Genomic DNA, 13,406 nt, shown 5'->3' with positions numbered 1-13,406 from the left:
TACAAATTTCACATAGTCTACTCTGAACTTCATAGAAGGAAAGAAGATATACAAGCATCAGCGAACTATTGTGGTAATTGGACGAAGATCTGATAAAACTGGCAGGTTCCCTGTTTCACCTCTTGTGTTCATATTATTTAGAACGTCTAACACATACATATAAAGGAAAACCCTGTAAATCTTTCGATTTTAAAAATGGTCCACATCTCTAGGAGGGAAAACATCTAGATTTTATATGGTAGCTATCTATCTCTTTGCTCTGCTATGAAATGCTCTCAAAGAAATGGGAGTACCACTACATCTGATTGTCCTGATGTGCAAACTGTACTCAAGACAATAATAAATAAATAATAATAATAAAAAAATTATTTTTATACCGCCCTTCCACAGATCAGGGCGGTTAACAACATAATAAAAATACAATACAATACAATTTTAAAACAACAACAGAATAAAACCCCCATTAGCCAATCCTCTTTGCCACAGAAGAGGAAGGGAGGCCCACTGGACTTTAGTCGGGGAATGCAAGATGGAATAGAAAGGTTTTCAGATCCTTTCTGAATTGGGCCAGGGAGGTGGTCGAGCGGAGCTCTGTGAGCAGCGTGTTCCAAAGGGCCGGGGCGGCGATGGAAAATGTCCTCCTCGTAGTGGAGGACAACCTAACCCCTGGCACCCTAAGGAGTTGCTGCCCAGATGTTCTGAGGGTGCGGGACGGAATGTACGGGGAGAGGCGGTCCTTCAGGTATCCTGGGCCCAAGCCATTTAGGGCTTTATAGGTCATCACCAACACCTTATATTGTGCCCGGAAGCGAATAGGCAGCCAATGCAGATCTTTGAGCACTGGTGTAATATGGCTGGCCCTGGAAGTTCCAGTGACCAGCCTGGCTGCCATATTCTGTACCATTTGTAGCTTCCGGGTTTGGTATAAGGGTTGCCCCATGTAGAGTGCATTGCAGAAATCCAATCTCGAGGTTACCAGAGCATGTACTACCGTTTCAAGGTCCCTCTGGGCCAGGTATGGGCGCAGCTGGCGAATAAGCCGAAGCTGATAACAGGTGTTCTTGACCGTCGCATTCACCTGAGCAGTCAGGTGAAGCGACGAGTCAAGAAGCACCCCCCAGACTGCGCACAGAGTCCTTCACAGGGAGCGTGACCCCGTTCAGGACAGGTGGAACTACCGCCATTCCTGGACCAGGGGGACCTATCACAAGTACCTCCGTTTTCTCTGGATTCAATTTGAGTCGGTTTTCCCTCATCCAGCCCATTACTGACTCTAGACAGGCCACGAGAGGAGAGATGCCATCCTTAGTCACTGCATCAGTCGGAGACATAGAGAAAATTATTTGGGTGTCATCAGCGTACTGATAACCCCGCGCCCCATGTCTCCGGATGATCTCTCCCAGCGGTTTCATGTAAATGTTAAATAGCATGAGAGACAGAATGGCTCCTTGAGGGACCCCGGTTTTAAGGGCCCTCTCATCGGAGCACACGTCTCCCAGCTGCACCATCTGGGACCTCCCGGAGAGGTAGGACCGGAACCACTGGAGCGCAGTGCCCTCGATTCCCACCTCTGCCAGGCGCCCCAGAAGGATACCATGGTCTATGGTATCGAAAGCCGCTGAGATGTCCAAGAGCACCAACAGGGACACACTTCCCCTGTCGATGCCCAGACGGAGATCATCGACCAAGGCGACCATGGCAGTCTCAACCCCGTAACCCGCCCGGAAGCCAGTTTGAAATGGGTCCAGATAATCCGTTTCATCCAAGACCGCCTGAAGCTGGATTGCAACCGCCCTCTCTGATAGGCTCCCATCAGAACTGAGTAAGGAGAAGCACAATACAGTGGTACCCCGGGATACGAATGCGCCGCCTTACGAAATTTCCAGGTTACGAAAAAAATCCAATTAAAAAAACTGTTCCGGGTTACGAAGGTTTTTTCGGGTTACGAAAAAAATTTTGGTGCTTTTCGGCGCTATTTCACACGAAATCGCGGCTTTTCCCCATTAGCGCCAATGGGTTTTTCGGCTTGCGAAGTATTCCGGGTTACGAAAGCGGCGGCGGAACGAATTAATTTCGTAACCCGGGGTACCACTGTAGTTCCCAACTGGCAAAGGGGTTAAGCAAGGCTGCATACTATCACTTTATTCAATGCAGAAAACATAATACACAGCACAGACTTAGACTCAGAGGCAGGAGGAATGAGGATCAGAGGAAGGAATATTAACAACCTAAGATATGCAGATGACACAGTACTACCAGAAGAAACCAACAAAGACCTGGAACAATTATTGCAGGTGGTCAAGAAGGAAAATGCCAACAAAGGCTTGATGCTGAATATTAAGAAAACAAAAATAATGACCATGGAAGATTTACAAGAATTCAAAATGAGAAACTTGAAATAGACAGAGTTCTCATGCCTTGGATCAAACATTGATCAGAACAGAGACTGCAGTCAAGAAATTAGAAGGCTTGGATTGGGAAGAACATCTATGAAAGAACTGGACAAGATCCTAAAGTGTACATATATAACTCTGAACACAGTGAGGATCGTCTAAGCCACGGTATTTCCCATCACCAAGTATAGATGTGAGAGCTGGACAGTGAAGAAAGTAGATAGGGGAAAAATAAACTCATTTGAGATATAGTTCTTGAGAAGAGTGCTGAGGCTACTGTGGGTGACCAAGAAGACAAACAAATGAATTCTAGAACAGATCAAGCCCAAACTCTCCTTGGAAGCCAGGATGACTAAACTGAGGCTGTCGTACTTTGGTCATATCATGAAAAGGCATGAATCATTAGAAAAGACAGTAATTCCAGGAAATGTAGAAGGTAATAGCAAGAGAGGGGGACCATATGTCAGATGGTTGGACTCAATCAGACAGTCCACAGGCCTGAGCCTGCAGGACCTGAGCAGAGAAGTGGAGGACAGGTGATCTTTGAGATGTCTCATCCATGGGTTTGGCATGAGTCAAGGTAAACTCGAGGGCAGTCAACAACAACAACAATCCCATGCAGATGCTATGTCATAAACGTTTCATATTAAAATTTTACTGGTCCATGTCTGAAATAAAATTTGTTGTTGTTGTCGTTGTTGAACATTTCACTGAAATCTTTAGGGTCCCTGGTTCAGTTATAACTAAAAATGCTGTATTCATCTACACATTTTCTGAATGTACAAGCAGCTTAAACACTCAAATGGGAAGGATTAAGGGAAATGATCCCTCCCAGTCCAGGGGGGTTCAACAATACCTCTAGAATAATAAGAATATAAACTGTCAAACAACAAATTTCACAAAAAAGCAGAATGAGTAATCAGCAATTTGTAGAACTGAAAAGAATTCATCAATTCATCAACAAAATTATTTTTGTGTTACTGGTGAAAGTGTGAATTGTTAACTAGATTTTAATTAGTGCTGTCAAGGATTTTCTGGCATCACTTGACTTTACTATCAACAAATATTTCTGAGCCAAGCAATTCATTTCTGCTCATTTTCCAAAAAGGTGCTTTGAGCTACTATGTTCAGACACAATTACCACAGTGACAGAAATAAGCTCAAAACATCTGTTCTATTTGAAATATAATTTAATCTCCTTAAAACTATATATAAATGTGGGCATTGAGGTTTTGATGATACCATCCTTGCTCATCTGCACAGTACCAACAGTACCAAGCAGGAGCATCAATTTCAAGGCACAAAGTTATGACTTACTCCACCTGTTAATTCCACAGAACTAGATCTACGGTAGCCTTACAGAGTCCCAGTGTAGGAAAAAGAGACTGGGACTTGCTGACCCACTCTGGAAATAAGGAGAGCAGACATCAAGCTGTAGGTTACATAGGGCCACTTTTATTAGCTATTAAAATTTAAACCTTTTAAACATGAGCTGCAACAGAGGAACTGCTTATGTGGAATCCTACTGAGGCAGAAAGCCCCTTTCCAACCACCTCCTCAACCACCCTTGGACAAAACACTTAGCCCTCGGGAGTAATCCAAGGTGACTCAGTTGTTTCCTGGCCTGCCCTCTTGCTGGATGGTTCCCCTAAGGAAGCCATTCTCTCATGTTCCATGACTTGAAACAAGCACATCCCCCTGGCAGAACTCAAAGGTGATTTCCCCCCTCCTGGGTCCCTCAAACAGAAATGACAATTGCAGAGATCTCACCATCAAATGGGTGTCTGCTGGTGCTTACCACACTACACTTTCTCCCACCACCTACGGTAGTTAAGAACTGACAGTGACAATCTTCCATATGTCTTACAGTTTGAATACAGGGTAGGTGGGGGGGGGGACAGAAAAAAAGGGGGAATCCTTACACTATTAGGGGTGGGTGGGTGAGTGGATGAGTAGAAAAGGTGAGGAGGGCAAAACATACTTATCAACCCACCCACTCCACTCCACCCCTCACCTCCAATCTAGCACACAGGACAACATAGAGGTTTACTTGCTAGTCTCCTTTCCTTCTGTTGCCAGCAAAGTTAGTCCCTCCCTGGCAGTCGGATGTACACTAGCAGGTTCAGGGCTATATAATAATGGAAGGCATCTACAGGATTGGAAAACTCTGTCTAAATCCTTCTTGAGGTTCCCTGACTAAACCTGACAGTCTAAAAATGGGGAGCAACAAAATTGAGGAGTTAAGTAAACATGGGGAAGGGACATTGGGGCTCAGAATGGGAGAGGACTCCAGATATAATATGATGAATTTGTTTGACTGTTTAGACCAGTATTGGGCAACACTGCAGATCCAATTATTTCCAACCAGCATGGCCAATTAAGAGACGCAGTCCAACACAAGAGCATGAAATTAAGGCTGGCTTTACAATATTTGTGTCTCAAATTATTATTTTAAAATTACCTATTAAAATAAAGATTTAAAAATTCCTTTAAGAACTGTTCTGCAGGGAGCTAAAAGGAGAAACAAGGAACAAGAGCCCCATTAGCCTGAGCAAAGTTGCTTATTTTGGATGCAAGCCACACTGGTTAAAAATAAGGGATCACAAGTGTGAACTTTTTAATATCTACCGTATATATTTGACTATAAGTCGACCTCATGTATAAGTCGAGGGCAAGTTTTGGGGCAAAAATTATGGATTTTGCTATGACCCATGGATAAGTCGAGGGTAAAACTTAGGAGCATATAGCAAAGGATCTAAAGGATGTAGCAAAGTAAAACAATGTCAAAGAATTTACAAAATTCCAGCAGACATAACTCTATGTACTTAGTCTTAAGGCTGGATGGATGAGAGAGTAGAGAGGGTGAGTGATTCCAGGACAGATTATACTCTTGCTTTTCACCAGGGGATAGTTTCTTATTTTAAATAAGAGTTAAGATACTCTACATACATTGACCCATGGATAAGCCGACTCAGGGTTTTAGGGTCATTTTTTGACCTAAATTTCTAGACTTATACATGAGTATATACAGTACTCAGTTATGATACTAAGAATGCTGCAATTCTGTGTATACAAACTAATTACAGTGGGCCTGCCATATTGGAAAATTAGACATCTGTAGATTGGAGCTTCTGAAAATTGCACTGCTCCATATTAGTCAATGGCAACGCATGCCTACAGGTGGGCATACGTTGCCACCCACTGACTAATATAGGCTTCTGCTCCTGTGTTTCTTCATATCCATGGTGGTGGGGGTGTAGAAATAAGCCTTTGCAGATGGGAAGGGCCCTCTGTACATCCAGTGTCAGAGATTATGAGTACCTTTACATAAGTACAATGCCAAGAACAAACAGGGTACTTCACAAATTCTATACAGTGCTTCCTCGGGTTACGAAATTAATTCGTTCCGCGGCCGCTTTCGTAACCCGAAAAGCCTTCGTAAGCCGAAATGCCATAGGCGCTAATGGGGAAAAGCCGCGATTCCGTGCGAAAAAGCCGAAAAAAGCACCAAAATTTTTTTCGTAACCCGAAAAAACATTCATAACCCGGAACAATTATTTCCTATGGGATTTTTTCGTATCCCGGAAATTTCGTAACCTGGGTATTTCGTATCCCGAGGTACCACTGTATTACTTCTAAAGACACCACTGGGAATATCAAGAACATATTTTAAAGAATTTACTTGAAGTTTTCTCTTTCATATATTGAAATATGGGAATTTTACTCACAAATAAATTTTTAGGACACAGAAAGATACATATTATTATATTATACATATTATTAATTAATAGATACATATTATTAATTAAGACATTTAAGAAGAAACAAAAATAACCTTTTCTGTAAAGGCAGGAATTCACCACGAACAGCTTGTGGGTGACAGCAGGCCTGCCTCAGCCGCAACAAAGGGTATAGAATTGAAGCAACTGTTCTTCTATCCAAGCTACTAAGCTTGAGGGACCAATCAGAAATCTTCCTGAGTTTTGCCAGAGCATCCTGACAGCACACCTCATGCTGACGATGATAAAAGTGTCTCTCCACAGGAGAAAAATGAAGCCAATGTATATCTTCTGTCTGAGCAGGGATCTGAATCTAACAACAATAACAAGAGTAACAATAAATAAATAATTGATGTTTTGCATTAAAAATGTTGCCTCAATACACACTGTTAGTACTTAAGTGTTTACTTGGTCTATCACGTCCTTCTTTGCTGACCTCCACATTATCTTGGCTATGAAGCTGTAGAGAGGCTCTGTATTTTTCCTGCAGTATGGTCGATAAAGAAGCTGATCCCACCAATACTTGACCCAGTAAGGATCAGCTCCAAGGAAAAGTACTAATCCATACAAATCTGTGATGGAAAAAGGGCACATTTTACCACACACAGGCTTTAATATTATGCAAAAAATATTTTAAATATAATAAGCTTAGCTCATCATCCCAACAAGAAAAATTAAGCTCTTTTCTTGTATGGATAAGGTAAGACAAAAACTGGGTGGTGTGTGTTTGCTAGTTCCTTGTGAAAGGTTAAAACGAACAGCACATTCCCTTCTAAATATCACACACAACCTATCAGCAATTCATCTAGTGATGACATTTTACAAAATTTGGGTCACTTGTCAAATATGTAAACATGAAATATTATGGCCTGTTCAGTATCTGCAACTAGACTGAATTTTCCTCTTGGGAAGTCTGTCTCACTTCCTTTTTCATAGCACTCTGATTTGATGGGTAGGGAGTGAAAACTTCTCTTTTTCAGCTAATGTTGTTAGTTTTGGTAGATTGGTAGTTTTAAATATTGTGCTTTCTGTTGCATTCATATATAAGTACTATGTAATTTCTATGTTGTATTTTTACTGTTTAGTTTACTTTGATAACTTTTCTTATTGTTGTTAGTCCTGTTGAGCAGTATTTGTTGGATAAGGAGAATGTAAATATTCACAACAAGTAAACTGCTTAGGTGTACTCTGTAGAAGCATGTTTGGACTACAACAGTTGTGATGCTCTGTTCCTCAAAACTAATGTATGTTTTTTGACACAGAGAAAAGATCAGATGTATCATTTACCTTCCAGACCTCGCTGAACTGGTGTTCCACTTACACACCAACGATTGATCCCACTCAAACGGAGAGCCATTTCTGCAGCCTAATGGCAGAAGAAATGACAGATGATCACGGCAACCAGGAATCTTATGTTAAACTCAAGAACACAGAATAATAGTGAGTAATAATACTAATACCTAGCCACTGCCATTTTCATGCTTTATGAATATACTTGAAAAACATTTTGTATGAAGCATCAATGATGACCACTTAGAGTGGTCACAGTGAAGAATACCTAGCTTTTAAAGACCGACAAAATGGCTTCCCACTTACTTAGATTCATAGAAGTCAGTCAGTAAAACTTTCTCATAGTGAAACAAATTCACTACATTCTTACAACCTATGTGGACCATACTATGTGGATCAGCTGTCTGTTGAAGAAAAGGTAAAAGACTACGAAACTGCAGAAACTGAACTGCTGAAACATTACTCATTTTCAAAGTAAAGCTTTTTCTGTCCTCAGCTTCCTAGTCTTTATTTTACATTTACCTTCCCACATTCTTCTCAACTGTACAAAGCACCGTATATCTATAGACCCAGCATATAAAAGGTTCCCCGGAGCTTCCATCTTAACCCTCTTCTTTAAAAGCCGAACACATCCCCAATTTATTCTTTCAACTTCCTACACTTTGGACCACTGCATAACAGCCTCTAATCTTTTTTTTTTAAAGCCAACATGCTTGTTTTTGAGTCACCCTTCCTTTAATTCTACTATTTCTTGGGCTTTTTTCCTGCGCTCCTTTCCACATGGCAGACAGCTCCTCCTGAACTTTTTATAACATTTTTCCAAACTCACCTTTCAATATTAGCTCAGGATCTCTGCATAAACCTGATGTGGGTATCTTACATAAAGATGTACAGTGACACACACACCTCATGGATGGTGATTGGGGATAAACTCAAGGACAGCGGATTGATCCTCCTGCCATCCCAAGAATGGTCTAACTTTAATAACCAAATAATTAAAATATGTCATTTTTTGCTGAAAGTTTTTCTCCCTGAATTTCAAATATTTGGCAGCCAATATTGATAGTTCTCTTCTCTGCAAGTCACTGAAATGGTTTTAAATATTCTTTAAAAATGTCAGTGCAAACCATTTTGCAATTTCTAAACCTAAGGGCAGACACTGTGCCTCTTCAGATAGGGATTAAAACTGACTAACATTTCACTTTAGACCATGAAGTAGTGTAAAAGACAGGATGACCTAGTTCTTTAAACTGTCAGAATACATTATGTTAAGTAATTATTTTTTAAAAAGACTGTGTTTCATAGCCAGTCAAACCTCCAGTAGAGAAAACATTTAGTGGCAAACACCTCCCAGGGAAAATAGATCACTAGACACTTCTGAAGGATGAACTACAAGGGCAAATTTACATCTCTATGTGCTAAAGACTACACATGTAACTTCCATTCATTTGCTTTTATGTTTAATACCTTTCATGTTCAACAGAAATGTACCCAAGAGATCTTCCCTCACCTTTGCAGTGGTACATTCTACCATTTGTGCTTCATCAAGGCAAATTCTCCACCATTCCACAGCCACCAAAGGGCTTGGGATGGCCATATAACGCTTCTGGTTTCTAAAACGGCGTCCATCTTCACTATTGCTGTGAGGAATGTCCACATAGTTCAGCTCACTACGAAGGACATCGTATGTGGTGATGACTACTGCCTGCTCTGCCAAAATGTGAGGCTGCAAGAAACCATGTTTCTTCACTCCTTGATAAACCTGCATGGATTTGTATACAAAGCATATGAGAACAAAATATGACAATTAGAAGCTTCCTAAGCATGAAAAAAAATCTAATTGAGAAGCTGAAAATTTCATTTATCAGAAATGGATTTTAAAAATGACAACCTCACACAGTTTAGTATAAGGATCTAAAATATAAATGGGTGACAATACAGGGGATGGGGCCCAATTTTCGCCATATGCATCCACATCAAGTTGCACCAGCATGACACCCATGAAAACCGCAGCATGGCAACCTCATACAAGGCTTCCTGTTAGGGAATGTTTTGAGGCTGCCATATTTGCTGGTGTTTTAATGGTGCTTTGGGTTGTTATTTGAGGAACAAATTGTGCGTAGAAAAAAACAACGGGGCACACAAAACAACAAAAGGTAAGCACCCCATGAGTTGGCATTTTTTTTCTTCCACTTTCTGGTGAGGTGGAGATGAACATGTGTCTAGATGTTGGATAAGCGTTCCCTGCTTGTTAATTGTAGTGCACCTGAAAACTGTCAGGGGGCCTGGAACACTCTAGAGATTATTTTTTGGATGGTATTTAGGCCTGTACCAACACGGAGGGGAGGGGAAGATAGTTGTTCCATCGCAATGACACGTAGGCCCCCAAATTGTTGACTTTTCAGTCATTTTGCTTCTGTCTGCACCTTAAATGTTCCCTTTTGGTTTTGAGATGTCATAAACTCAAACAGATACACAATGTTGTCAATCAATACCTGGAGGCGTGGAGAAAATCAATAACAATTTTGGTAATCATTTATTACTACTGTTAATTGGGGATTAGGCTCTTATGAATTTAATCCATGACCTGCTACTTACAAAACACAGATAGACACAAAGAATTTAACTGACAAAAGATAAGCAAAATATTACAAATTGTCAAAAAATAAGAGTGGAAATAGAAATATAATCACATAACAGCCAACTTTAAAATGGTATGTGTTAAGCATAGGTTAACTGTTAGGGTAGGTAAAACATCTGCACAGCCCTAGGTTGTTTAGAGTTAACAGTGAAACTGAGAAACACAGTCAGTTTTTAACTCTGAAATTTTATATGCAGGATATAATAAATATAATGCTTTTATATTACATGATGGTAATGAAGGTCAACGTTTGAATGTATTGATATTTGCCCAAACTTTCTGGTATTTCCTCACTGGCCACTCAAAACACACACTTGTCCCTCCGCATTTGCGGGGGTTAAGGGCAGAAGACCCCGTAAATGTGGAAAACTCCTTCCCACCCCCAGCCCCACCCAGAAGCTAGTTAAAAGGAATGGGAGGGCAGGGAGAAGAGGCACAAACACACACCTGCTCCTTCTTCCCCATACCCTCCCATGGCTTTAACTGGCTTTGGGGAGCCAGCTAGAGGGACGGGAGGGAGGGAGGGAGGAAAAGGCACAAGCGCACACCTGCTCTTTCTTCCGCCCACCCTCCCATGCCTTTGGGGAGCCAGTTAAAGGGTCAGGGGGCAGGCGGAAGAGGCACAGGCATGCACTCTTCCTGGCTGCTTCCTCCCTCCTGGGCTTATTTTCCCCATGGAGAAAAGCCCAAGAGGGGGAGATTGGAGGAGGAATGCCTGCCAAAGCAGGTTTAACATTTGCGAATAATCAAAGCCGCAAATGTTAAATCTGCAAATGCGGAGAGAGAAGTGTACTCTTAAGTAAACAATGTCAAAATTTGCAAGTTTTGGACACTTATTGCTAATTATAGTATTGACGAGGAAATCATCTGAGGATATCCAATTAGTAATAAGTTATTGATCTTCAGATACCCACCAAACTACCTGAACAGCAATTCACAATAACACTTTTCCAGTTCTGTTATTCTCTGTGTAGCAATTCTTTCTTACCAACACTCGAAGGGAAGATGATCTCACATGCCTGTTAATCTCATCAACCCACTGGTGGCAGATAGAACTTGGAGAGATTATCAGAGTTGCTCCTGTAGGTACTGGCTTCATTGCTACAAGGCAATGTGGACAGTAAAAGGGCTTGATTTTAAGGTTTTCTTCTTTGTAATTCACACACTCAGCATGCTGCCACAGATTGCAATTCAGGCACTGCACACGTGCTTTATAGTCAACCAAGCCAAGTTCACCACAGATGCATTCAAAGCGATAATCGGAGGTGTTGAACGGAAAAATGGAACCTGGATGTTGTACAAAAATGCTCCCATGTTCTTGAGAGGCTGAAGATTGGACTTCTAAGGAATCCTGTTGCTTTTCTGTCTCATTTGTATTTTTAAGAATGTCAACAGCATGTGTTTCATCTTCAGAAACAATCATGTTGCCTTCCAAGTCAGCAGATGTATGCTGAGGATCTTCTTCAATCTTCCAACATTTAGGATCCAATTTTGATTTTGTTGTACAGTAATCATGCTCATCTCTTGGAATGTCTACTGCCAGATGTGATTTAGGAACACTAAGAGAACATGAGTCGTTATCTCCCAGTTCTTTGGTTTCATTTTTACGATCTGACAAAGTTTTCATCTGAACCCTATCTGATGTTCGAATTTTCTGGAAAAGCAAAAGAAATTAAATGTAATTTTGCTTTTGCTTTCACAACAGGAAAATGTTCCAAATTAAATTATTAACCCTAACTTTTTAACACTTAAAGGGCATGAAGGAAAGGAAACTAGCAAAGCCCTCATGCATATGCTATGCCATGAATCAATATAACAGAATGTAATAAGAGCTACGATGAATCAAACCAAAGGCCTGTCTAGATCAACATTCTGCTCACATATCTGGATTACAATCATCACAATATTTAGAGTGAGGGAAGAATATGATACTGGATTGGAATACATAATTTTAATGTACTAAATACATGTCACAACTCCCTATCTTTTTAAAGATAGTAGAACAAAAATGCTGAATTACAATTTTAAATGTATTATAAAATATTATTATTATTCTATTTATAGCCTACCTTTTTTTCAATAATGGATGCAAAGTGGTTTACAATTTATTAAAAACAGTACAGATGTAAAACTATACAAAAACATCAGTAAAAAGTATAAATACAAAAGTTATTCATAAAACAAACAAACAAATAAATACAAATACTGAATACAAATTTCCATCCCCCCCCTTAGTTCAGCACCACTCTAATAGTAAGTGCATTCGTTCTCTATTAGTGGAACTCTTATAATTCATTAAAAAGTTCATTAACATTACACCCAAGAATTCTGTTTCCCATCATAAGTTATACATCCACACTCAACCACTGTACACAATTATGCCTTGCTTAATTTTATACAATTTTTTCAGCCAGTTAAAAGATTTAGGGATGATATATTATTGCAATGCTGAGTCTTTTGCCATTAAAGAATATGGTGAAAATCATCCTGTACTACATGTATTTTATTGATCTCAGTTTAATTAAACTAACTGGTCCTCTTATTCTCTCTTCCCTGCAACTATTTAGTGGCAAGAATATATTTAAGTATTAAACTCAAATTACTCCCTCCATTTAAAATAAAAAAAAACCACCCAACTTACTTGTTTCTTGGACTTGTCACAACATTTCTGTTCCTTATAGTTTCTACCCAGCTTGAAAGAGCCAGCAAGGCCATGTCCTTTGACCTGTTCCACAATCTTCTCTGCAATTAGTTTTTCTAGTGTTCTTTTAAGAATTCGACGGTTTCTCTGTATGTCATACTTGTATATGGCATGGACATACTTAAAAATTGCTACAATTGATGCTCCTTTCTTTACATTCATTTCTTTTATAGCTGTTAGAAGCATCACTCGCAAACCTGGAAGAGGAATTGAATACCTTCAATATAAAGTCAACTACAACACTTCAGCACCACTGGTTTGCTTGGTTTTTTTTTTTCTATCACAAATAATTACCACGTACAGATGAGCTCTACCAAAAAAAAAAACATTTAAATACCAATGTAAAGTAGCCTCCTGTAGTAGTTCACATCATTCTGAAATATACTTTATTATATTTTTTCAGTTATGTTTGCACATAGGCAATTCAAGATGAGCTCTGATGTCAAAAAGATTTATATTATATATTAAAACTACAAATCAATGAACAATAGTAAAATTTTACTCAAATATTTCTGAATTCACCCCACAATGTCATAACATTCTATCAATCCATTCCTAAACAGTTAGGTCATGGAACAGGCTATATATTTAGTAGAAATTTG

General features: G+C 39.9%; 1 protein-coding gene across 4 annotated transcripts in view; it reads right to left on the bottom strand.

The window, feature by feature from the left end:
* SHPRH (SNF2 histone linker PHD RING helicase) overlaps nt 1-13,406 on the bottom strand; it is a 62,061-nt gene that overhangs the window by 30,260 nt on the left and 18,395 nt on the right. For all 4 annotated transcript variants that reach the window (XM_042444829.1, XM_042444827.1, XM_042444830.1 and 1 more), the window contains 6 exons: nt 12,745-13,001; nt 11,092-11,757; nt 8,973-9,224; nt 7,460-7,538; nt 6,581-6,744; nt 6,229-6,485 (listed from right to left, as the gene is read on the bottom strand). In XM_042444829.1, the coding sequence (XP_042300763.1) occupies nt 6,229-6,485; nt 6,581-6,744; nt 7,460-7,538; nt 8,973-9,224; nt 11,092-11,757; nt 12,745-13,001 (1,675 nt within the window). The remainder of the gene's footprint in view (nt 1-6,228; nt 6,486-6,580; nt 6,745-7,459; nt 7,539-8,972; nt 9,225-11,091; nt 11,758-12,744; nt 13,002-13,406) is intronic.

Source organism: Sceloporus undulatus, chromosome 1 (genome assembly GCF_019175285.1).
Source record: "Sceloporus undulatus isolate JIND9_A2432 ecotype Alabama chromosome 1, SceUnd_v1.1, whole genome shotgun sequence".
NCBI classification, from domain to species: domain Eukaryota; kingdom Metazoa; phylum Chordata; class Lepidosauria; order Squamata; family Phrynosomatidae; genus Sceloporus; species Sceloporus undulatus.
This window is presented reverse-complemented; position numbering and strand designations above follow the sequence as displayed.